Source organism: Leptosomus discolor, chromosome 16 (assembly GCF_034619465.1).
Source record: "Leptosomus discolor isolate bLepDis1 chromosome 16, bLepDis1.hap2, whole genome shotgun sequence".
In the NCBI taxonomy this organism is placed as follows: domain Eukaryota; kingdom Metazoa; phylum Chordata; class Aves; order Leptosomiformes; family Leptosomidae; genus Leptosomus; species Leptosomus discolor.
In genome coordinates this window covers 4,031,662-4,056,652 of record NC_141406.1, presented here as the reverse complement: position 1 = coordinate 4,056,652, position 24,991 = coordinate 4,031,662, and the positions used below count along the sequence as shown (strand labels likewise).

Here is a 24,991-nt window from a genome sequence, read left to right as displayed (position 1 = left end):
CTGCAGAGAGGGTTGGTAATAGAGCAACCTTCTTGTGTACAGGGAAGAATAGGTCAAAGTGGTTTGATAAATGTTCAGGTCTCCTCCCAACACCCAATAACCTGGCAAATGAATTTCGTGTGTCAGGAATCCAAAACCAAAGTCTGAAAGCAGACTGAATTCTGCAGGCTTGATAATCAGAACAATGTGTATTATAAAGCAAGTGCCCCTGAAGGAACCCAGTATTTCCACTAGGAGTTTCATTATCAAATATGAAAAGCAGTCTTCCAGTAGTATTACCGTAAATGACAGAAAGGAAATTATCATTAATTCAGGGAGGAAAAAAATAAGAGTCTCAGCAATGTAAATGTTAAAAGACACCTCAAGACTGACATGCACTTTGGTTTCTTCTGCTCATGTTCATTTGGACCTGATTTTTAGAGAACTGGTAAGACTGTATGGAAAAATCAGAGAGCCTCATATTTAGAAACAACTGTTATTTATGTTTGCTAACAGCAGGAAGAATATTTGCATAAAACCACAATCTTTGTCTTTTAAAAGTTTCACAACTTTGGCTGCTTATTCCCCAACAGAAATCACAATCTTCTATTGAATCATTTTAATTTTTATGTCACGAGGGTACAAGCTCCAGGTGTTGACAAATAACAAGAGCAAATAGCCCACATGTAACAACAGCTCATATTTCTAAGAGTGCTTCACCTGGGGTTCTAAAAGCACTTCACAAAATGTGTTTAATTTAGCCTTATAGGGGGCAAAGCAAGGAACGAAAAGCTTAAGCAAACTGCTGAAGATCAAAATGTAAGATGTGCTACAGAGTGAGAAACCTACTGGTTCTTTAGTGAGTTCTCCTAATTATACACCTAAGCATTACTCATTCCCCATTCATTTTCCTCCACACACTTCAGCAGTTTCAAAAAGAAAAGTCCTTCTGTAGTTTCAGAAAGATAGTAAAACAGTTGCCAAGTGTTACAGATAATTTTCTAGTGTTTAATTTCTTCTCAGGTATTAACTTAATTTTTCTTTTAAAAGGCTTTGATCTGAATCACTTGTTTTCTCCTTCCTTGGCTTTTCTTTGAACATGGCAAGCGAATCCTGCTTTCTTGAAAGGCCTCAACATTTGGAATTTGTTTCTGAATTCAGCTTTAAATTTTGTGTAAAAAGGCAACCAAACAAATAACGACTAGAACCTACTACAATAAGGCCGCCAGGATACAAGCCTGAAATCCCAATTTGACTGAAAAAGACCGTTTGTGTAAACAAGAGCTGCTACATAACTCCGGGTCATAGAAAAGGAGACAAATGCAAACAAGAGGCTAGTTACGTTTTAATCGAACACTGAATTCTTCCCACATCAGTACTTATCGCTAAGACCAAACCACTGTTTCCATCAGCTACATACTGCTCTTCCTATTACCTAGTATCAAATTATTATTCTCCAAAACCTAGAGAGATAAGTACTCTGCAGTCACAAGATCCAGAGCATAAACTGTAATATCGTGTTCAATTAAGTAACAAAACAAATGCTTGAAAAGTTGGATTGGGTCCCAAGGAAGAAATTAACAATGAAGTTACCTTTGTGTCTGTGATAAAGAGCTCCCACATATATGTTGTTAACTTTTCCTCTTCAATTTCTTTTACTGTTTTTTTACAGCCACCAGGGTCCCTAAGTGAAAACAATTTAATTAGTTTTCAATTGAGAGTCTTGCTTTTATTATAAGTTCTTTTAAGAAATGCAGTAAATGGAGATTAAATGGTGGCTGACTGCTACCATGATGTACATCTTTGCTGCTAAGAAATGGAAAGAACGCCAGGTGTATAAGCCACGGGTAAGTTATAGTCACAACTGAAGAAGAACCTAAAGCAGCACAGTCATTCTACAAACTGTCACGCATGCACTGGGACAGATCATGCTCGCAACTTCCTCTGTGCAAGTACTGAAGAATTTTGTACAGGGTAGCAAGCTTTCAGGGGTAGAAATGACAGCAGGTTCACACAAGTTTGATTTTTCCATGGTATTGGCTAAAAGAAGACCTATGCTGGTCCAAAAGTTTAAATGTTACATCATGTTGACAAAGGTAAGTGTGGAAGCTGCAGTATAACGAGAGGTCACTGCTGAGGTAGTCTCATTTATCATTCAGTCCCTACCTAATCAGTCAAAGGCTTTACAGAGAAGATCAGTGTTCTAAGCTTGCTTCCTTAACCACACTTAAAAAAAAAAAAAATCTTTTGTGCAGACAGAGACTATATGATCTAAATTTAAGCCTAATTTTTCATGGCTCTTGTGTAATGAAGTACATGTGTATGCAGATCAGTTCAAATGACATTGAGGGAGAAGAATCATCTACCAACCAATGTCATCTACCTGGACTTGTGCAAAACATTCACACTGTCACTCTAAATTGGAGGGACGTGTATTTGACACATGGACCACTTAGTGGATAAGGAATTGGCTGAACGGTTGCACTCAGAAGTTGCAATCAACGGCTCGATGTCCAAGCGGAGACCAGTGACGAGAGGCATTTGTCAGGGGTCAGTACTGGGACCGGCACTACCATCATCTTTGTTGGCAACACGGACAGCGGGATTGAGTGCACCCTCAGTGAGTTTGCTGACGACACCAAGCTGAGTGGTGTGGTTGACACGCTGGAGGGAAGGGAGGCCATCCAGAGGGACCTGGACAGGCTGGAGAGGTGGGGCTGTGCAAACCTCATGGAGTTCCACAAGGGCAAGCACAAGGTCCTGCCCCTGGGTCGGGGCAATCCCAAGCACAGACAGAGGCTGGGCGAGGAATGGATTCGGAGCAGCCCTGCGGAGAAGGACTTGGGGGTGTTGGCAGACGAGAAGCTCAATGTGACCCGGCAACGTGCACCCGCAGCCCAGAAAGTGTCTTGGGCTGCACCCAGAGCAGCGTGGACAGCAGGTCGAGGGAGGGGATTCTCCCCCTCTACTCTGCTCTGCTGAGACCCCACCTGCAGGGCTGCATCCAGCTCTGGGGACACCAGTGTAGGGAACACATGGACCTGTTAAAGCAGGTCCAAAGGAGGGCCCTGAAGATGATCCAGTGGGGCTGGAGCGCCTCTCCTATGAAGCCAGGCTGAGAGAGTTGGGGTTGTTCAGCCTGGAGAAGAGAAGGCTCTGGGGAGACCTTAGAGTGGCCTTCAGTGCTGAAAGGGGCTGCAGGAAAGGTGGGGAGGGACTCTTTTTATCAGGGAGTGTAGCGACAGGACAAAGGGTAATGGCTTTAAACTGAAAGAGGGGAGATTGAGATGAGATATGGGGAAGAAATTCTTCCCTGTGAGGGTGGTGAGGCACTGGCACAGGTTGCTCAGAGAAGCTGTGGCTGCCCCCTCCCTGGCAGTGCTCAGGTCAGGTTGGATGGGGCTGGGAGCAACCTGGTCTGGTGGAAGGTGTCCCTGCCCACGGCAGGTGGATTGGAACTAAATGGGTTTTAAGGTCCCTTCCAACCCAAACCATTCTGTGATTCTGTGAGTGGTGGTTAGAGGCAGCAGCAGAGAGCAGAAGGAAGAATACAACAAGAGATTGCACTACTTCAGAACCTGGAAATGAATCCAGAGCTTTATGCATCTATACTTTGCTGTCAGCCTGTATCTGTGAGGCTTACTGACAAACTGCTTCTTTTATCCCAGTCTAGTGGTTGGCCCTCACAGGTAAGGGGGTGAAAAACCCATCCACAATATACACTGGACTGACTCTCTCCCCCAATCGATCAGACTAATTCTACATAATGCTACTCTACCACCTCTGTTATACACAGGCACAGTTTGTCTTGACTGAGAATATACAGAGAAAACAGAACAGCTTTGAAGAGCTCTGCCCTGCAAATCAGAGCAGAAACTGTTCACTGTTTTACCAAACACTCATGAATAATTTAAATACATATTAGGTCAACATGATTATATTGACTAAAAATGTTGGAAACTTAATATTTTCTTTCAGCAGTATAAAAGTTCAGAAGCAATGCATTTGTTACAAGTACCCATCACTGTCATACATAATTGACAGAATAAAACCAGCTACTAAATATCACTTAATAGCTGGCTTTGTTCTGAAATTATAATGTATATGGGATTCTGTTGAGTTCACTGGGATAACTCCAAGGGAAGGCTACGGGAATATACACATATTTAATTTGCACAATTGTTAACCAAAACAGAAAAAGGAAAGAAAACACAACTCATTTTGGCTGGGATAGCTCAGTATTTCCTCCTAGTTCTGCAACTTGCAATAATTGAGGACCACGCTGTGCCATGAGGCCCAAACCTTGACTGTACAACTCCCTGCTGACTGCACGGGGGCAAAGTCAATATAAAATTTGTTTATGTTGCATGGCACAGAATTACCAATATTTCACCAAAATAGCTATTACTTGAAAGAAGAGAAACAACAATACATAAAGGACAGAAGATCCCAAACTCCTCATTCCATCTACCATGATGCCCTGCACACATACGTTGGATTCCAACAGGTTAATATGGAATGCATCGAGCTGTTGGATTCAAGAGTCAAAGCTTCCAAAAGCCAGTGTATGGCGCACAGCTGTCGGAAAAGATGTTCACTGCAAAGAGAAGAAACAAGTGTGTTATACTGCAGAGTCAGCAAACAGTCAAACTGGCACCATGTTGGCTGAAATAGATAGATCTAAGCATTTCTGTGGCAGACAATTTTTTTCATTGTCCCAGTGAATTCTAGACACCTCTCAGTTTTTGTAACGTTGATACATAACTCTGAATCCAGAAACCATTTATTTTTGGATGTGAAATTTTCAATGGATTTATCTTGGTGATATGCTCAGTATTTTCATAGCTATGAGGATTCCAGCATTTATTCCTTTACAGTAGGGATCCTTATGGGTTTTGGATTCTGCAGTAGCTTCTAAGTTTCACATTTAAGAAAAAGCAGTGTTCGAGTTTAAAAAGTTGGACCATCTTTTTCTGAACTAAGATTGTCTTTGGCATTTTAGTTTATTCCACATGAAAATGTAAATATATAAAGACATTTTGGTGAGCAATTGGGTTAATGAACTTAGAAAAGAACAGACAGTGTGTATTGGCGACCAAGACAAAATATATGGAAGCATATGCAGTACATGTACTGTCTTCTCCCTCTCTCTTTTATAGCCCTACTTTTATTTTTAACTAGGCAAATTAACTTTTAATTTTGATAGCCCTTCTTTAAAATGGGCCTAATCTTGAAAGCTATACCACATAAGCAAATTTCATGCAACTTTGTTAGAAGTCGCTAGGTCAAGATCAGCAAGGTAAACGATGGGTTTGTGTACATGTGCACATACAGAGTTTTCAGTGACTCATTAGGGTTCAATCAGTTAAAGTTAGAATTTAACAGTTGCTATTAGTAAAGACGGACTATTTCACCACAGACTCCTGAAATTCTCAGCATATGTGTTTACCAGTTGAACAGCAGCTCTAGGCACATGTCTTACGGGTCTGTGTTGGTGTGAATTTTGCTTATCACCTACCAGGGAGGGCAGGACATAAATCTGCCTTCAAATATACCTTTTAGCTCCAAGGGAGTTTGGAATCAAGACACTGGTATAAACAGGCGTGAAAGACCTTAAGGTCATGGTTTTTTTCTTCTTCCCCGAGTTCCTCAGGTGGTTGCCTTCTGTTAGAGAGCAACTGTGGGAAAGGACAAAGACTGGTTAAAAAAGGAGTATGTGAAATGAAGACATTGCCAATAAAACTGTTTGTGTTCACATCACCACGCTCCCTCTTCTCCTCCTTACATTAAAAAAATACTTAGCTGTATTCCTAAATCATTAATTACTGCATTTATTATAATTTATTAATATTACAAACCTGATATTTATGTTTGCAATGATATATAATTATTATTTATTTCTAATATGTTTATGGTACTTTATAGATTAGAAATATGGTATTATTTGTATTTACATATTTCCACTACTACTTATTATTAGCAATTAAGCATTTATGCGAAATCAAATTTGGAGGCAGATGAACCAACGTGACTGATTTGTTTGAGAAAAGATGCTGAGGTACTGCTTACATTTCACTACACTTGTTTTCTGCTGGTATCATGCCAATGGTGTCACTGGGATTATATACACGAGGCCAAAGTTTCAAAATGTGCCTGTAAAATTCTGATCAATTTTTCATGGATTAATACATTGTGTGCACAGAAAATAATAAAGAAGTAGTTGAAAAGATTCTCTCCAATGAAAAAGAGTCTTGAGTGCTGGCCAAGCCAACGTAACAGAGAACCAAGCCCTTTACAGGCAGTGGGCACTGCTTCTTCACTGCCACACGCCCGTTTGGCCGTTTACACCTGTGCCAAGTGTTCACAAAACGCTACCAAGCAAGAAAAGGAAACGTGTACAGCTGCTTTTCCCAAATGTAAGTAACGTCCTGCATCCGGGGTTAGACAATGGAGATTCAAGCTTAATAAGCACAGTGAGATATTGCAGCCTTCATATATCAATACTATACAGGAGACAGGAGGTCCACACAGAAAGTATAACATGAACTACCGTATGCTGGCTTATAAATTAGTATAAAACTGAAATGATACTGGCCATAAAAAAATAGCTGGGAGGTTAACTGAGATCGGAGTGGTGGGCGACTCTTAAAGCTATATGCAGATTTCTTTAGCGGAGACTTCCTTGATGGATGAATGAACACTTCTGAACTCATACTCCCGTTCTAGATCTGAAGCAGTCTGGGGATGTCAGCTTACTACTGCTTACTATAAACCAGCAAACAGTTCGAATGAGGGTTGAGGAATGTGTGCCCCAAGTATTCCATTGATACAAATTTTCTGAGCAAAGCAGCAACTGTAAATCGTACACGCAACACTGGCATAGGCACCTCAGCACTGCATTTAAACGGACATCAACAGGGCTCTCTTCTTCAGCTGATTAAGAAGAGAATAAACTTACATACTGTTTTGTCTAAAAAAGGAGACACCTAATAAAGATATAAACAGTTTACCACTGCAGACAAGGATATGGTTAACAGCACATAACTGGAACTAGCATGTGCTGGCAGAGTTCCTACATGTGTGTAAATCACACGGGACAGTTTGAATGAGTAAAGGCACCCCTGTCAAAGCCACGCGTTTCTTGTTTTGCACGTGCTTCTTTGTGTGCTCCTGTCCCACCCAACACATCCTGGAGCTGAGAAAATTCTCCATAAGACGCCCTAATTTTGACATCTGATCATAAGTCTAATGATTTCCCTCTTACAAATGCTGGCAGATGTTAGAGGTCTTTTCTCTAAAAATGAAGTTAAACTCCTGATTAATATTAGTTTTAAGCAACACATCAAAAATACTAAAGGATATCAGGTTTACACTAGGAACTTTTGCTAGTGTAGATTTTTAGGTTAGTTGTAAGATTTTTTTTTAATAAGTTTTTACAACTGGCAAAAGTCTTGGTGCAGATGTAGGATTAAAGTGGTTTTATCAGCATTCACCCACAAGGCTGGTATACAGTAAAAGCTTTTTTACTGCTAGGAGAAGCTGTACCTAAATGAAGATAATTTTACCTACGCAAGTACACCTTCATAATGGAAAGAGGAATGTTTTTAGGTCAGCCTTGCTGAAGAAAGAAGCATTTCCTTACAGAACAAAACAAATTACTTCAATAATCTGAACGGTCACAATAATAAAGGCAATGGTATTTTTCATATCTGTAATAAATTATTTGTCTGCAATAAATGGGGATTAGCTGAGTTATGGGTAGACAGAACAGTTACAGAACAAAAAGAAGAATAAGCACGGAGTTTACAAAAGGTTTCAGGGAGGTTCTTATGTATTCAATTTTTTTTTAAAATTCCATTGTTTACCTAAAATGTTCATGTGGCCTTCATTAACCTAGGATCAAAGTGCTTCCTAATACCGTTTAAATAACAACAGCTGTAGGTGACCTGTTTAAGTAAGGAGAAAGTTTTACATGATCCAGACGTTGGAGGCTAAGAATCCAAAATACTTTGCCTAATGCCCTATACCTTTTCTCCTTCCATAACACCGTCTCTGAGTAATGCTCTTCCTTTCCCACCTTTTCCAGCTATTCAGTTAGTGACCATTTAGAATGCTGGATATTAAATGTTACTCTAGTAAACATGATACTTTTCTGTGCAGAATCTCTCAGCCCGTCTGTGCAACTTGTTTGCTGTTTGGTCCAGGTTTCATACTAACAGGAAAAAATTTATTTCTTATTTTTTAATAACAGTTATATGTTGTTGTCCCACTACATGACTAGGGCATGACCGCATCTCAGATGACTCTGCAGACTGAGTTTTCCAAGTTGAGAGTCAGTTCATGGAAGAAAGGTGAATGAGAGGAAGCTGGTACCTGGGAGTGACAAAAGCCACAGCAAACTGATGAATAAAGACTGTTAGAGTTGGATGAGCTTTTGATGCAACAGGGCTCCACAGATGTGTAACCTCTAGAAGAGCTACTCTGTCTTGCTGAGCAAGTATTTAATCTTCTCATCACCTAGTGAGGGCTGACAAATGAAAGACAACTACAGCATTACAAAAGCCATTAGGGGTGCACTGAAAAGACCAGTGTGAGCCAAAGGACTGAAGACTATCTCATGATCAAATGGAGCGAAAACCTGAAGAAGGTAGTAAGTAACAGGTCTTTGCTAGGAACTAGCAGAGAAAGCCACTCTGCAAGCTAAGCCACTTATTCTGCTGAATGTAATTCTTTTACATTCTTAATGCTGTGATCCCGCTGTGGGAACAAAAGCGCGGCACAAACTCACCAGGCCTCCTCCTCTTCTCCTCAGAGAATTGGTTCTGAGTTGGCTATGAAATCTCTGCTGAGTTCTGCCTGCTAAACTTCCTCCTTTTTAAACAGCACCTCAAGCTTTGTTTTTCCATGCTTTCTAATTTTACAGCTGCTCACTTACCCACATTTTAAGCACTTTCTCTTTCTAATTCACACAAGTAGTAATATTCTGCCTTAATACCAAGTAATAACAGAAACTGGAAATTGTCGCTTTTTAAAACCACCGCCTTCAGACCCCCAAAAGCCCTCTGAGTTGACTTACGTGTTGATTTCTTCCTCTGACTCCTCTGCATCAGATGAGTATTTGGGTGGCTGGAACTCAGTTCTCCATCTGCTGCCTTGAGCCTGCTGGGCTGCTTCCAGCGTGTTCTTCCTCTCCAGTGATTCTTGGTGAAGTATATGAAAGTAGTCTCCACCTTGCTTCACGGAATTGATATGACGCCTGCCAAAAACCATCACAACTTGGTCAGTGTACTGAAGACACACTACCAAGTTGATTAAATTCTCTGTCGCCCACCAACTTTATTTTTAACAGAGATTTCACATTCTTCAATATCCAACAGTTCACATCAGTATTTCCTTCTGCAATATGATAACAAAGGACAACAATTCCCCAGGACAAACCGGGAGATCTTTCCCTTATCAGTTTCAGCACCACACAGGTTAACTATTGGATGTCTTGAACTCAGCATCAGTTTGTCCACTACTTGATTTAAAAACTCCCTGCCTAACTCTAATTTATAGCAGCCAATGGACCACTGGGCCCCTGGCTGTCTTAACTGGGTTGTCACAGCGTGACAGGCACTGCCCTGAAGCTACCTATCAGCTGCCACATTCCCCTTGCTGTCAGAAGGCTGCATTGCTAGCAAGAGGGAAGGTGCCAGTGAAGCCTGTGGGCTGAAGACAACAAGCAAGTATTACTGCAAGAGAAAAAAATGAAGAAGAAACCACAATGCACTCCCTGTGGGATGACAAGAGAGGTTAAAAAAAAAAAAAAACAGCAAAAAAACCTGCAAGAAAAAACCAGGTGAGCTAGGGCAGTGTAAGGGATAGGGCACACAATGACTAAATGACTACAGCCTTTGATTAAAACGGCAGCAAGACCGTAGCAGCTGATCCAAGGCAGACAAGCACACCATCCAGGCAGAGGACACATCCCTTTAAGTCACTGTGTTGCTGACTTTTGAATCAAGTGTCACCAGGCTGCATTGATTCTTTCAAACACAATCTAGGCTCAAAAGGTGGGCCTCATCTGTTTTACCGACAAGTAATAACTCCCTTTTCTTACCGACATATGTTAAAACACCTGAAGGTCACGTAGAGTGCAAATTTCAGGCACCAAATTCACTAGTCAAGGGGAGCAGTTTACTCCCTCGTTGCTTCCCGTGATGAAAAACCACTTGCACAATTTAGTGGGTTTTGGGACTGGGTTTTTGGTTTTGTTGACATTATTTTTTTAAGTCCAGCAACTATAGATGAGCCTGAAAACATTTCCAGTTCAGGTAGATAACCTGTCTGCTAGACAGTCTATGCTAACTTTGGAAAAAGAAAAAAAAAAAAAAAAAAGAAAAGAAGATGTCCCTGGTAAGAAATGCTGCATGCTTTAGAAAAACATAACGGTTTCAGAATCATGTCAGACTGGCTTAATGTTTTTCATAAGAACCTTGTATTTTGCACAACAGATTTCTCTTGGAATACTAGATAATGCTTAATGGCCTCAAATTCTTGCTGTATGTCCCTTTCCAGTAGTTTTCTCTCTCTCCTTTCTGCCAACTATCAAGATATTTGTATGTAAAAATATTTTTCCCCCTTGTAGTGCTTTTGCCACACTTCTGCACGCACTAAGGTAAGTATTCCTTCTGAAAGATCAAAACCCCTGTTGTGGCTGTGTATTATAATGCACAAACAGCAAACAATGAGGTTATAACATGAATCAAAAGACAAGTGGTAGAGAAAGATAATTATAAACTAGAAAGTTCTTTTACACTAATAGCCATAACCAGTATTATTGGAGAAAGATGCCTAAAGGGCAAGTACAATCAGTACTTTTTTTTCAAAGTTTGTCTGATATAGAAGGCTCCAGTATGTGTATACCAAAATCTACAACCATTTTCACATACCCATAGGAACAGGAAATGTTATGCACGCTTGTGAATGAACATTTTTAGTCTAGGACTTCCTTGAAGTCCTACGTATTACAAAAAGTAGCTCTACAGCCTCCAAGTAAGAAAAAAGAAATAAAATAGAATTAACAGAAATGCAGCATATAAAAAAGCCATAATAAGTACCTGATTTCAACAAAAAAACCCTCTCATAATTCCACGGAATTATTTCTGGGATATTTATGAATCACCATAAACGTTTGTGGACTCTTGTAAGGAAAACAGTAAAATAAATCCAAACCAAAAATATGGAGGGGACCAATGTACTTTTCTACACTGTAGATTTACAGTATATTGCTGGAACAGGACATTAAATATTTCTCCATTTAAACTCTGGCATCACAATACACTGTTTATATAACAGCTTAATAAATTTAGCTGGGCTGTCTATTTGACAAGTAGGTGAGAATCGTTCATTAAAATGCAAATGTAGTCGAGATGAAATTTGGAATACATTTATTAAAGTAATTGAGCTTCAGTCAACTCTAGTCACAACACAGATTTTCAACTGCCATTCAGACAAAAGGATTTGTCTTATTTTTCTAAGTTAATATCTTTATCAGCATGAAAATTAAAAGAGCTTCCTGAGCAGTAATAATGTACCATGGAATACTTCAAGTTTTCTCTGCAGGAATATATTATTATAGATAAAGGCCAACGACACGTGCAAAGGAATGACCCAGTAGTGTACTACACATACAGAAGCAAGCATATTTTTAGTGCTTGGTGTAACTATGTACTTATTAAATTACTTTTTAAACCCTTTAGGGACTCAAGGTCATCAGTTAATTATAATACAAGGCCACTAAAGCAGTGGAGAATTGAACTTTTACTGCTAAGATTTGAGGTTCTTGGTGCTTTTCTTTGAGTAAGAAATTACTCAAAAATAAAAAGAAATGATAAATTTGTCTTAATTATAATTTACTTGCTAGAAATCGTAAGAAAAACATTAAGAAGATATAATAATAATGCCAGAAATCTTTGCATCAGGGTAAAGACAAGCTAAATATTTACCAGGTTTTTTTATTTTCTGTTTAGATCTACCTATACATTGGGTCATCTTCAGTGAATTCAAAGGAATCATACTAAGGATAGATTTGTCCCAGCAGATCAAAGTTAACAACCTCACATCTGCTTTGTACATAAACAAATTCAGTGAGAGACGCTTTACTAAAGGAACGACATGCGCTCCTGAGCACGTGATGCCAAATCCTTGCTCAGGCAAGCTGCTACACCTGCAGCCTGAACAGAATTGCTAAAGAGAGGGGCAGAAGGCTGCACACCCACGTGCTGTCCCTCTACTAAACAACTGTATTCAATGGTGTTATCGGGGTGCTTCAGTCTCGTTAACTCTTCCTGCTAATCTCCGTCTGTCCCATTCCCTGAGGTGCAAAGAAGTTGCAGTTGACTTAACCAGCTCGATTCCCTGTCTCTCTAAGGCTGAGCGTTATATTGTGATCATGGTGAACGAAAGTTCTGAGCTGTAAGTAAAATAACCATGTATCTACTGAACAATTTAACTACATACATATTTCTCTGATCATGGAAATCGTCAGCCACTGTTTCATAAAATGGCTTATTCAATTTTATTATCTTAATGGATACACCTTTTATAACAATAAAGCTAATAACAGAACATCTCCTGCTCCAGACGATATACAGAAAGAATTTAGCTTTTTCCAGAGGCTTATAGCCAATTCTAAATACAAATGAAACCAACGTGGCACTGCTCTGAAAGCCACTGAGTACACAGGCTTTCTAAATGCCATCTCCTATATTTTCATATAAGCATTTCCGTCTGCATCTGCAACAACTCCCTACCAGACCAGTAAAAGCTCCTCTTTGGGCACAAGGCCAGACCCTGATGAGGGCGTTGCAAGGTGAGTATCAGCTGGGCTCTGCCTAAACTGTTGCGCTAGTGACAAACCGACTGTAAGCCAAGGCTTCCCAAGTGAAAAGCCAGTGCCATTTTATTTGCACTGCCACTTAAAAGTGTCCTGAGTAAATATTTTCTATAGCAGAAAAAGTAATACAAACAAACCATTTCTGTATAAAATAGAAAGCACAAGAGGCAATAACTTGGAAACTACAGGAAATACAGCTAACCTGTATTCTGAACATTACAGACTAACCCCGTGGATTAAAACCCAGTATAATTCTTCCACACGAACATTTAGCATTATTTGCAGCCATGCCATCATGAGGTGTGACCCCGTCACAAATCTCAAATGAGGCTGATGAGTATTTGGATCCTGAAGAATTCGAAGAAAGATCCCCTGAATGAAGCGGTGAGAGCAGCAAGCTTGCAGCATTTGGATTAAACTTGAAATCTGCGCCCTCGCCTAGTTTTAGGGGGAACTGGAGGGTTTGTCTTTTTGAACATGTAGTAAAATGGAAGTTCTGACAACCTGACATTAAGGAACCCATGGTAATCTCTGCAGGAGCACAAGTGTGAACACCTGCCTTCTCATCAGATTTCAATTGATTAAATGCCACTTGTCCTCACTGCTGTTTCAGTCGGAACAGGACACTTTCTTTTTATCATTCCAGTCCCCCAAAATACTACGTTGTGCGTATATGCATTAACACACATCAGATTCCATTTGAGCTGTTGCTGCAGTAATTCTTACATGTCCCTTAACTTGCTGACAAGGTGCTGTAACACTAAATAGCTAATAATTGTAAAACAGCAGGAAATACCAAGATAAAAGAAAATCCATATGCACAGAGTGCTTTCCTTATTTACAAAGCACACACAGAATGGGAAAGCAAACTCTGCCTTTCCTGTAAATTGTCAGCAGCAATACTGATTTATACCAGAGGAGAATCTGTTCCATTCTCTTATCAGTCCAAACCGGAGCTGCTGACTATTTCACTCAGTTCTTTAGTGGCCTACATTCAGCGTGGTAATCTATGACAGTCGGTCCCAAATTTATTTATACTAAGACTGCTTCACACGCTTCCTGAGTGAGGTAAGGCATTCTCACTGTAAATGAGAATTAGCGCATAGTTCACTTAAAATATACTCAGTGAGTTACTACAGTGTGCATACGCTACCCACCTTCTGAAATTACCCAACGCCATGGAGTTAAGTTACACGGTGGTGAGCCTGAGTTAGCAAGTCCTACTATTGTGCTCCGCATTTGGGTCATATCCTGAAAGCTTAGCACGTGGATCAGAAAAAGCTTGCAACTATTCACAATTAGTACGTACATACTGATGTAATTAATTACGAATTCTGATTCGGTAGCGTTCACAGCCAAGTCAGAGATGCAAATGTATACACATGAGGCAATGGAGACTCAGGAGCATGCTCGTTACAGCTCCTATTTAATGGCTGAGTAATTACACTGTAAGAACCAAATGGGTAAATATTCATACATGTGGTCATCCTAAAATCAGGGAAGACCAGAGGATAATGACATTAAAATCTATTAAATTAATTACTAACCCATGGAAACTCAGACATATTTGATCATTAACCATTCTGGCAAGGAACTAAAGCAGTACCATATCAACATCTGTCTTGAGGAGTTGAAGACATACAAACAATCTGGAATATCCACATTATTTCAGGTGCAGATTCCTATTTTATTCTCCTGCAGCTGAGTACAATATTCCGAACTCAAATGTCTCTGCTTAAATATGCAGTAATAGAGTAATACCTTCACCTGGTGACATCTTTTGTAACAGTGTTGGGTGTTGTGTTGACTATTGAAGATTCTGATTTCCTGCTGCCCAGCTTTCTGTGAACATACCACAAATTTACTCATGTCTCATTTTAACTTTGCTTTTTTCTTGACCTGCTTCATGGTCAGATTTTCATGTGGTAATATGCATCTTTCCCATTATGCAGATCCTGGTTTTGTTTTTTAAAGATGTCTCAGAATGCTTTTCAATTAACTACAAAGACATTGAAATACAGAAGATGCTGCTTCCATTGTGAAATGAGGCAGAATCTCCACTTTGAAAATGAGGAAAGGTTCTGTAACATTGAGAAGCACAAACATATTTGGCTACCTGGAGGGACAAAACCCAACAAACTGGCTAATTTTTAGTTGGAAATGTGTTCTTCTCAACCTGGAAAGAACAGAGGGCAGTAATTTCTATTTTAAGAAGTTCCAGAACACAAGAACATGCGTGCACACACCCCCCTGCCCTTGTGCCATGCTGTAACTCCCATTCCTGTTGACCTTCATATAAAAGTTTACTTTGAGGGTAGCCACGTTTATGTTTCCAGCTCTTGGTATCTCTGGAGAAGTACATAAACAAAGGTGAGTGGGGGAAGTACTTCCACAGCAGCACAGAGAAAACAGCTTTGTGCTGATAAAGGGCAGAAAAATAAATCTGTGAGATGTCAGAGCTTTGCTTTAAACTCTTCTCCAAAAAGCTGTGGGGAAAGTGTTACTATAAAACTTCAAAAGAAAAAAAAAAAAATCTGGAGATTTCTGGACTTTCCATTTTCTTCCTGTAAGAATGCATAATAATAACTTTACGTTCATATTACTCATAAAAACTCACTGCTTGCTAAGTGGAACTTCACTGAGGTCCCTGATCCTCTACCAGGAAATACCACTGGTTCAAGACTTTTGTGTCAAAGTAGAAACCACTCCTCACAATCTAGTGTCTTGCCTGAACACAAAGGTATTTACAGAGCGATGACATTTCACTATAAATAATGGAAAACCCATTTTTAAAGTGTTAGCTTTGTTCAAACATTCAGTGACAACGTGTCACTTTGTATCATAATATGCAGGATTAGACTGTTGTGTTTACATAGACAGTAACACCTAATAAGCAATGAACTATTTCCACTTACGGAATTTCAAACACAAACATTTTTGCATAAAAGGAAAGGAGATTGAGACTCAAATTAACAGCCCAGAAAGGCAGAAATGCTGATGGGAATAGCAGTCTTTCCAGCGATTGATGACAGAGATAATGATTCATACATCCATACACCTAAATGGTTGTCTTTGCCCATGACTGCTGTCTAATTAATGTGAGCCATCATTCATGTAAAGGAAAAATTTGTGCTTCTAGAAAAAAAAAATGCTGCAAACTACCAGCAGTGACAGTGCTAGAAACATGCCAATTAGAGTGATTTCTGCCAAGCAGCAAAAGGGCACAAAACAGCGGTTTCCAAGCAACTGACATTACGAAGTATTAAATACATTGGCAACTAATATTGGCAGATATACATTTCACCTTCTCAGTTAGTACTGCCTCAGCCTCTTCTTTGCTTCTTAACTCTACATTGCCTCTCCTCCCTGTTTTTACAGACTCCACTGTATCTTCCAGTAAACCATATGCATCAAGGAATGCCAACTTACCATAATCTCTAAACACTAACATCTTTTTTTCGTCTGCATATATTAGAATAGGATCAGCATAGGCTCACAGGTAAGGACAGACAAGGTCATAACCAAACCTCCAAAAATAACACATTTCTTGCCATTTAAAATCTTCTGGTAGTAGCTGCCATTTCAATCAAAATTTAAACAGTTTTGCGTTAAAGTCAGCTACACAGCCACTAGCAGGAAAAGAAGTAGGAGAAATTGCTCTTTGGGTAACAGTCAGTCTAACTGTTGTTGCAGGCATAAAGAATGCATTAGTAGAGGCTGGGCTTTCTGCATGCAGAGTGACTTTTAGAGATCTGCCTTCAGGAAACTTGAACCATTTTAAAGAGACATCCAGTTTCTAATTTAAAACATAAAAAGCAGCCAGTTGAATACTGTTAAACTGCCAGCAGTTTGACATTTAGTTTTATTTAACTAGCACAGCACAGCGAAACAGATGCACAGGAGCCATTTCTTCAAACCACAGGAAACGCAGCGCAGAGCTTCAGCGTGCCCTTTCTGCAAGGAAAGGCTTGACTGGCTCATGGAATGGCACGGACGCTTCCCCTTTGAGCTCACAGCTCAAAGCTGTGGATTCCTAGACATCATGGGCTGATGGTGACCACAGCTTGTCATTTCTACATGGGCACCTATGCTTCGGAGACTGCCACTGCAGTTTCCAGCTTCTATCACCTTTCCTACCTCCTTTTTACACAAAGTATTTCAGCTAGTCTCATTTGAAGCAATACGCTTATTTTTAAGCACTACTTTTTGTGGCGATGTTTAACAAGAGTATTTCCAGCACACTTGCATGGTCGTGGTGGGCTGAGTTAGTCTACAGTACAGATTTATGGCAACCTGCTTTTATTACGGATTAACAACTACAAGCTTCCAACGCTTTGGTAATCTCTTTTGCTGTGTAACTGTTCCTACATCTTTCTACAATTTAAAGACTTCTACTTTCTCGGTTCTCATACCACACATTCTCATGCAAGCGTGGATTACGTAACATTATTTCTGGATCCCATTTACAGATGTCATTGGAACAAAGCAGTAAGAAAGGATCTCCCTCAGAGCTGAAATGTCATTTCAAAGGGTCTATGCTTGAGTTTGCTTAGTTTTAGTAAGAACAGCAATAAAAATGAAAACATAATTCTTGACTTAAAGCTAAAGATACTTGAATGCTCAAGGACAAAGGCATTGTCTTCTCTCCCATACTGTATTCCACTCGCTGAATCTGACACTGGGAAGTACTTAGTCAAGTCAGTCAGAGCCACTTTGTGTCTACATGGGCAGTCTCCACCACAAGTAAGATGTATTGATCTACAAAGGAAGAAGAATGATCATTATCTACAGACTTCCCAAACGGTTTTTCATTTTATGCTGCACAAAGATAAGCAATTCTTTCCTACATTTTAATGCTGTGTTTATGCAAAATGGTACCCAAGAGCTGACAGGTGTCTCCCTAAAGTGACTGGGTACAACTCATCAGTAGGGAAGAGCCGGTACAACTTTCTACTTGGGACTAGTGGCTGATTGTTTTGAAAGATGAGTAGTTTGAGCAACCTCTGCGTTCTGTCATCATCCTCTTTTATATCATCAGGAGGACTCAAGAAAGTATAAGAGAATATTACTGAGAGGAGCTATGAGGTCATAATTATAAGGTTTATCCTCAGTTTAATTATGCTTTTAATGTGTAAGGTAGAATAGTAAAGCTTTATGAATGCAGCTAAGTCTGTTCCAGTAATGACTCTTAAAACATTTTTAATTTAAAAATTCATACTGCTGTGATCATTAAAAAAACTTCCTCACAGTTTGTTCCATTATACTCTCTCATACACACAAGCTGCAAGATCACAGGCCCTACTTCCTGTGAATATGTATCAATTAATGTCCAATTAAGACAACTGCTGGGTGTTCCTTTTCAGTCAGGAGGAGGAAAAGCAACAAAAACCAAATCCACAAAGGTCATTTGTATTCACTGACTCCCTGTAGTATGTATTAGCATGCTGCTCTGCTAGCCTGACTGCTTTAATCGAAATCAAAAGTTGCTGTCCTGAAGAAGAAAACTCCAGTTTTCTTCTTTCTTTCTTGCATTTTCCACTCTGTCCTTTTTCTAAAATACTTCCTTCTCTATAGTCTGAAATTGTTACTAAGGAGTATCGCTGACATGTCCAAACCAGCAGTGCATTCTCATTTGAAATTGTCTTTTCCTGCAACTTCACATCTCAATATTTGGTTAAGAAGTCTGTGGGTTTGATTTCTTTGCTCTTCTTACTGTTCTTTTTTCTATATGCAGATTCAGTGAAAGCTAACATCGTGCAAACACTCAAGTTGAATGGCTAGCACGTTTTCATTGTTCTAAGGTCACATAACGACACTCAAAGAATTCCCAGGCTTACACAACACCATACAAATCTAAAACCAGTTAATGGATACCTTCGATTTCCAGATACTAAGTCTGTTGGCTATTTTCCTGCATACTGGGTCATTCGGCTACTGTACGTTTCAGAAAGCATTAGAGAAAGTGAGTTCACATTTCAAAGATCTGTTTCTCTGACTTTTCTCAAGCAAATTTCTCCATGGCCATTATAGCTCATATCATACTTCACACTTCTTAAATAATACAAATTATGTGGGATTCATGATTTAATTGCCACAGTAAATAGAATAAATGATATTAGGTGTGTTACAGGATCACTACTGGGATTGTAACATAAGGAACATGTGGTATTACATGACATGACAGGCAAACTTCATTTGAGCACTTATTCAGACAACAGTGCTTTCCAGAAACTAGTATTAAAGAGACCACTGCCTACACATGAGCAAAAAGGCACATTTCTACTGGGTGTACTAAGCAGCTTTGACTACTCCCTGTCCATGATAAACTTTCGATTTTCAAAAAACCAATCTGTGTAAACATATCATTTACTGTTCAGTAAATGTAAAAAGTAAACATACATTTACTTGTGCAGTAAAGCCTTCCCTTTCTTCATCTTGCATCTGTTTCAATTGTCATGGAAAACTTGTTGGTCAGGGATATATCCACCCAAGCATTTGAAATCACGTGAAGCTAGTTCCAAATGCAACTGTGAATTCAATTTATGGGACTAGAAGAAGATGGCAGAGTTGGAGATGCTTCAACAGGCAGGTATTTTCTTACTCATCAGCACTTCAAACCCTGCTTGGGATACTGAAGTGGAGTTGGGTTCTTTCCATCTTCCACATCAGCAGTCAAGAGGATTCTGCAAGCCAAATGAGGTATTTAAGAACTGCTGCACATCACCACTATCGTCGACGGATGTGGTGCAGGTACAACTGATCAGGACGTAACAGACAATTCTGCTGATAACGTACACGAAGGAATATGATCTTGTTTGTCCCTTTATTGGCTTCTTGAGATGAGAAGGGATGAAAGACTGAAATCTGGGGGTTTAATCACTCAGAGAAAAGATACGACATCAAAACACATTAGGATCTAATCTACTCACATCATTAAAAAAATCTACATTTAATGTAATTTTGCAGATTGCATTTCCATTAAAAATTCAGTGGAGGGCAAATCTGCATTTATCATAACGTGGTGCAGGAAACAGAAACGTCGTCAGTTAACAACAGGCTAGACTGAACAGTTCATCTGTTAGAGGAAACAACTGCACTCACCCAGAGTAATGGGCTGGATCTCTTAAGAAGTCTTTCCCTGGAGCTTCTAATTTAGTAGGCCAATTTTGAAAATAAAAATAAAAATCAGAGAAACAGAGGCGTCATTGAAGTCTAGAAGAATAAGTAAGGTCTTTACTTACCTGAGACACCTGACTTCCAATTGTAGCTATTCCAGTGATAATTAATCTAACATCCCCAATTTGGCTTTCATAATTTACCCATGAGAGTAATAATATTTATGCACCTAGCAGTGCTGCAGAGATGAGTAAGACAATGCTTGCATGCACTTGACTCCTAGGCATTGTAAGATTTATCAAACTAACAATCCTAAAAGTGTAACACAGCAGTAATAAGATCAAAAATTAAAAAAAAATAATTTAAATTAAAATGGTAGGTAAAAATATGCCCCATATGTAAAAAAAAATTATGTAATTTTTGCTTTCAGCAATGAAAGCAATCCTCATTGACACTGTGCCATCCATACCAATTTAAGAGCTATTTATGCAGTGAGTTTAGCTCAGATACATTGCCTAGCTTCCAGTCCCAACTTACAATTTACTTGACAGAGCTCCAGAGGGATCAAGTGATTTGCACGAAGGCACGTTAAGAAGTCAGCTGCTCAGCCAAGAGTTAGGATCAATATCTTGACGCTTCATTTATTCAAACTTTAAATTGTCATGAAATGAGCGGTCCAGCTTGCTTCATCCAAATGTCTACAAATCAGTTTGCTAAGATTTTAAAAATCTAGACTTTTAGTACCAAAGGTGATGGTAATTTTTATCCTACAGAACATGTGCAAGTATTTTTTTCCCTACTCATTTGAAAATAAAAAAAGTAAAGCAACCAAAAGCAAGCTCGAAGCACCTGTAACTCATATATCAAGAAGTAAACTGATCTTTGGCAGGTTATGATCAAAAGAACTTTACACTTGACCTCAAGGAGACAATCCCACTGAAATCTGGCAATGAACAATGAACGCAGGCAGTCAAACATAACTAACAGTGCATTTATGGCAAAAACAAGTCATGCTTTACTAAAATAGCTTATCCAGCCTTCAAAGTATACAGCATTTATTATTTTGTTTGCGGTTTATTACTATTTTGGCCATCTTTTTCAAGTGAAAATTCACTAAAAGTGAATTAACAAAGTGAATAATAAAAATAACTGGAGGCACGGAAGGATAAAAGGGAAGAATCTAAAGTCATCACAAGTAACTAGTATAAGTTTAGAAATTGCTCTGATGTAAAAATTTGGGAATATGTAAAACCACTACATTATTGTGAAATGTGAAGTTCTGATTTTTCTACAGTGCTACATGGAGAGAAGCTACTTCTCTCTACCTTCCTTGAGTTTTACGCAGTTAGAATCTCAGCCAGACAATGCAAGAGCCTAATTTGTCTTCAATATATTATGCTAATACAATACTATGTGTTCTCTTGACTGCCATATTTGCTTAGATTTAACCTAATTATTAAGTTTTTATATAGATGTCTGTCTTCTCGCTGCTTGCTTTAATCCGACTGTTTTTATCGAGCATATGCTCTTCAAAGACTTCAGGTCTAGGAACCTTGTAAACACTTGTGTAATCTGTACCCTGCTGGGGCTGGCAGCAGTAATTTGTCAGTTTTATTTGCAGCAGGCTGTAACTAAACCTTGCCAGATGTAAATCATCTTTTTGTACTACTGCTTGCTGTTTCAGTTGCAAATGAATCTCATTTCTTAGCTTAACACTCACATCAAGAAAGCTAGAAGGTTCCAGGAAAATTTAGAAAACCCTAGAGTCACCTACCGCAAGGCTTATTATGCAATTTAGCAACTGTTTAAGCTAATATTGAGAAAATAGAGTGAATGGTCTCTGTAGGCAAGTTTGGAGTGCAATCAGGATGTGTGATTGCAACAGAACGGCACATTGATGCCTCAATCTTGTCAACTTAAGCACCACCTGCAGTGACAACGGTGAAACACGGGTGACAACACAGCCTAAGTACATTTAAGAGTATGAGTGCCTAAATGGGAGAATACTCTTTGCTAAAGCCTATTCCCAATAAGGCCTCCCTGGTTTTTGTTTTGTATTTTCAAATGAGACTGTAAGAAATGCCCTGCTGGGACAGACGTTTATTGTGTCTAGTGGCAATAGAACATACGCTCTAGGAAAAGCACACACACCCAGCTACTTTCTGTGGTCAGTCCCACGAAACAATGGTTGCTGTCCAAACTCAGCTGGCTAAAAGGTATACAGGATCCCAAACCCGTGTTCTATCATAACAGCTCACTACCCATCAGATAAGGGGCACAAAAATCTATCCCTTCCATGTCAGCATCTTCCTGAGACTCAAGCTGGTATATTCCAAGTAAGTCCAGGCAGGTGTTCCTGTAACAGTGGCAGATATTTTCACTATGATTTTCTACCACCTAACGGACATTAAATGGCCTAACACTGCTCGTTTTTGACTATCTTATTACCAAATCTTGGCACAGCTCAGCGTCATGCGAAAGACTGCGAAGAAGTAACAAGCACCTCTATAAAGAACACGAAAACAATGCAGTATTGACACAGACAGAGCTCTCGAACAACCACTCCTCCTACAGCACTGACAACATTCTGAGTATACATAAAGCCTGTAAAGGAAGAACTGTAAACCATCTTTTCTGAGCTGTTAGTACAGTTGATTATTTCGCCTGTAATCCAACTGCTGCCACTGCAGAACCAAAGATTCTTTTAGCCTGACTGGCCCACATCTGTGTGCTCTGGATTCCCTTACCTTGAGTGAGCTAGAGCTTTACTGAGAGTCCTCAGCTCCTCTCCTGTTTCTCTAGATGGGGAGAGCCTCTTCACCGGTTCCGGTGGATCAGACTGAAAGGGATCAAATTGAAAATAAATATTACAATATTAATTAAGAAGAGCTTAGCATAGAGAAGGTATGTGCAGTCCCAGGGTTCACTATTAATCACCAAATACTTTCTGAGACGGTCACGATCTCGGACAGCATTGTGTCATTTCACAGGCACATAAACGAGTCTTAACATGATGCTGCTGTGCACACCCACGTGTACATGTGTTCCAACAGCTTTTAACTCACTGGCCGACTTCAGGTTTGACAGAGATCTTTACAGGCAGTTAAGCACCCACGAGCTTCATTAAACTACGAGGCAGGAAGAAGAAATCGTTCAATGGCCTGGACTTACGGAATGACTGCTGTGAGTGCTTATGCATTAACAAACTACAAAAACCACGCATGGGAGAGAAATCTTTTAGAAGTCCCAACCCAGAAAAATTTTCAATCTGACTCAAACCAAGGAGACTGACATTTGCAAAAACCAAAACAATAAGAAAAGCTCCACAGACATAGCTGGTTTTAGAACACAAAACATAATAGTTTTATTATTTTCTTTCTCTCGTATTTTTTAAGAGTGTACAAACCTGGTCAGCAATTTGATGTAAGGGAATTAAAATCACCTACTTAGTACATTGTTCACAATGCCTGCAACTTTTTTTTTCTTCTGGGCAGCTATGGAACTGAAATACATGGGAGATGAAAGCTTATATTTGTTGTTGAACTGGCCCTGGCTTAGAAGTACCCTTGAGGTTTCCAGAGAGCAGTTGCATCAATTTCATAAAATTACAATTGCAGGCTGTGCATATGCAGTGGTTTTGCTTGTGTTAGATAGTAAAACAGCAGCTGAGGCGGCACTCAACGTGCATGGCTAGATTGCTGTCCATTGGGAGGCAGAGTGCTGGCGTGCAGAGACTGAGGTGCAGCCTAAGGTATTCCTTGAGGCCGTTCCATGTTTTTCCTAAATGCCCTGAAGTTACCAAGAATTTATTTTTCTGGACAAGGAAATAAAGAAGATCTTTTATTATGCACCCAGGAAAGTATGCAATAGGATGTTGCAGATCTTAGATGGATCTGTAGAGAAAGTGCTGGCTACTCAAGAGAAGCTGCAACTATTATTTCAAATCTTTATGCACATCTGAGTGTACTGGCTTTGACTGCTGAAACAATCGGTGCTCTGTTTGGACAGCGGCTTCTATGGTATGACCGAGCTGCATATTTCACCCTTTTTGATACCTTTTTAACTTTAAGAGAACATTCTGGAAAGTGCAAACAAAAGAAAATATTTCTTTATAATGAGAGGTGTAGATAAAAATAATAACTGCAAATGAGAACTGAAAGGAGAAAAGTGATAAATGAAAGTGTTGGTGGAATGTTTCTGGTATTCAATCCGGAGTGCTTCTGCCAGTAAAACAGCTGGCACAGCTGCACCTCTCCGCAGGACTTCCACAGCACATCTTCCTTTTCAACCTCGTTTCAACCTCCAACAAATCTGACTGATTGGAGTTAGACCAAAAAGGACATTAAATATTGTGTTGTGGTAGGTGAGATATTACTGGATGCTGAACAGTCAGGCTAACACTTGTGCTTTCTTAAAGAAAAATTTAAAAAAATATTTAAAAAAATCATTAGTCTTAGTTGTCAGTTTTCATATAATCACAAATTTACCATCCTTTTTCTTTCATTTACATTTTGTTATTCTCTTTTATATAAAAATTATGATCAAATCAGCTGCCTGGCATTTAGTTTTGTTCTAAAGAGAAAGGAGAAGTATCAGATTTTAAATAAGCTAACAAAGATGACACATGACGAAAAAGTAAATCTTTTTGCTGGATTGTCAAATAAAATTCAGGTAAATTAAAATGTGCTTTTAACTGCAACATTCTATTTATATTTATTTACAAGGCCTGAATTGCTTTGGGATAGACAGCCACAGACTGCACTGTAACTCTGCACGGTTGTGTGACAGGCCTAAGCACACATCAAACAGAATATACACTTGGGCGGTCTTGGAGGAATTCAGACAGACTCACCACAGTAACTGTTCGGTGCTGACCAAAAAGTGGCATTTAAGTAAAATTATCTTGAGGCCTTTCAATATTTAAAATTGTAGGTTAAGGCCGCAGCAGGCAAAGGCTGAAAAACTGGGTATAGGCTAAATCTTCAACAACTGTTAATTTGTGCAGCTCTGTGTAAC

At 39.3% G+C, this 24,991-nt stretch overlaps 1 protein-coding gene across 1 annotated transcript in view; it reads right to left on the bottom strand.

Annotated features, from left to right (window-relative positions):
* The window catches only part of CCDC60 (coiled-coil domain containing 60), a 65,222-nt gene that overhangs the window by 12,959 nt on the left and 27,272 nt on the right, over positions 1-24,991 (bottom strand). The window contains exons 4-8 of the mRNA XM_086474440.1: positions 22,723-22,814; positions 9,056-9,235; positions 5,535-5,657; positions 4,472-4,576; positions 1,573-1,663 (exon numbers count right to left, since the gene is read on the bottom strand). Of these exons, the coding sequence (XP_086330566.1) occupies positions 1,573-1,663; positions 4,472-4,576; positions 5,535-5,657; positions 9,056-9,235; positions 22,723-22,814 (591 nt within the window). The remainder of the gene's footprint in view (positions 1-1,572; positions 1,664-4,471; positions 4,577-5,534; positions 5,658-9,055; positions 9,236-22,722; positions 22,815-24,991) is intronic.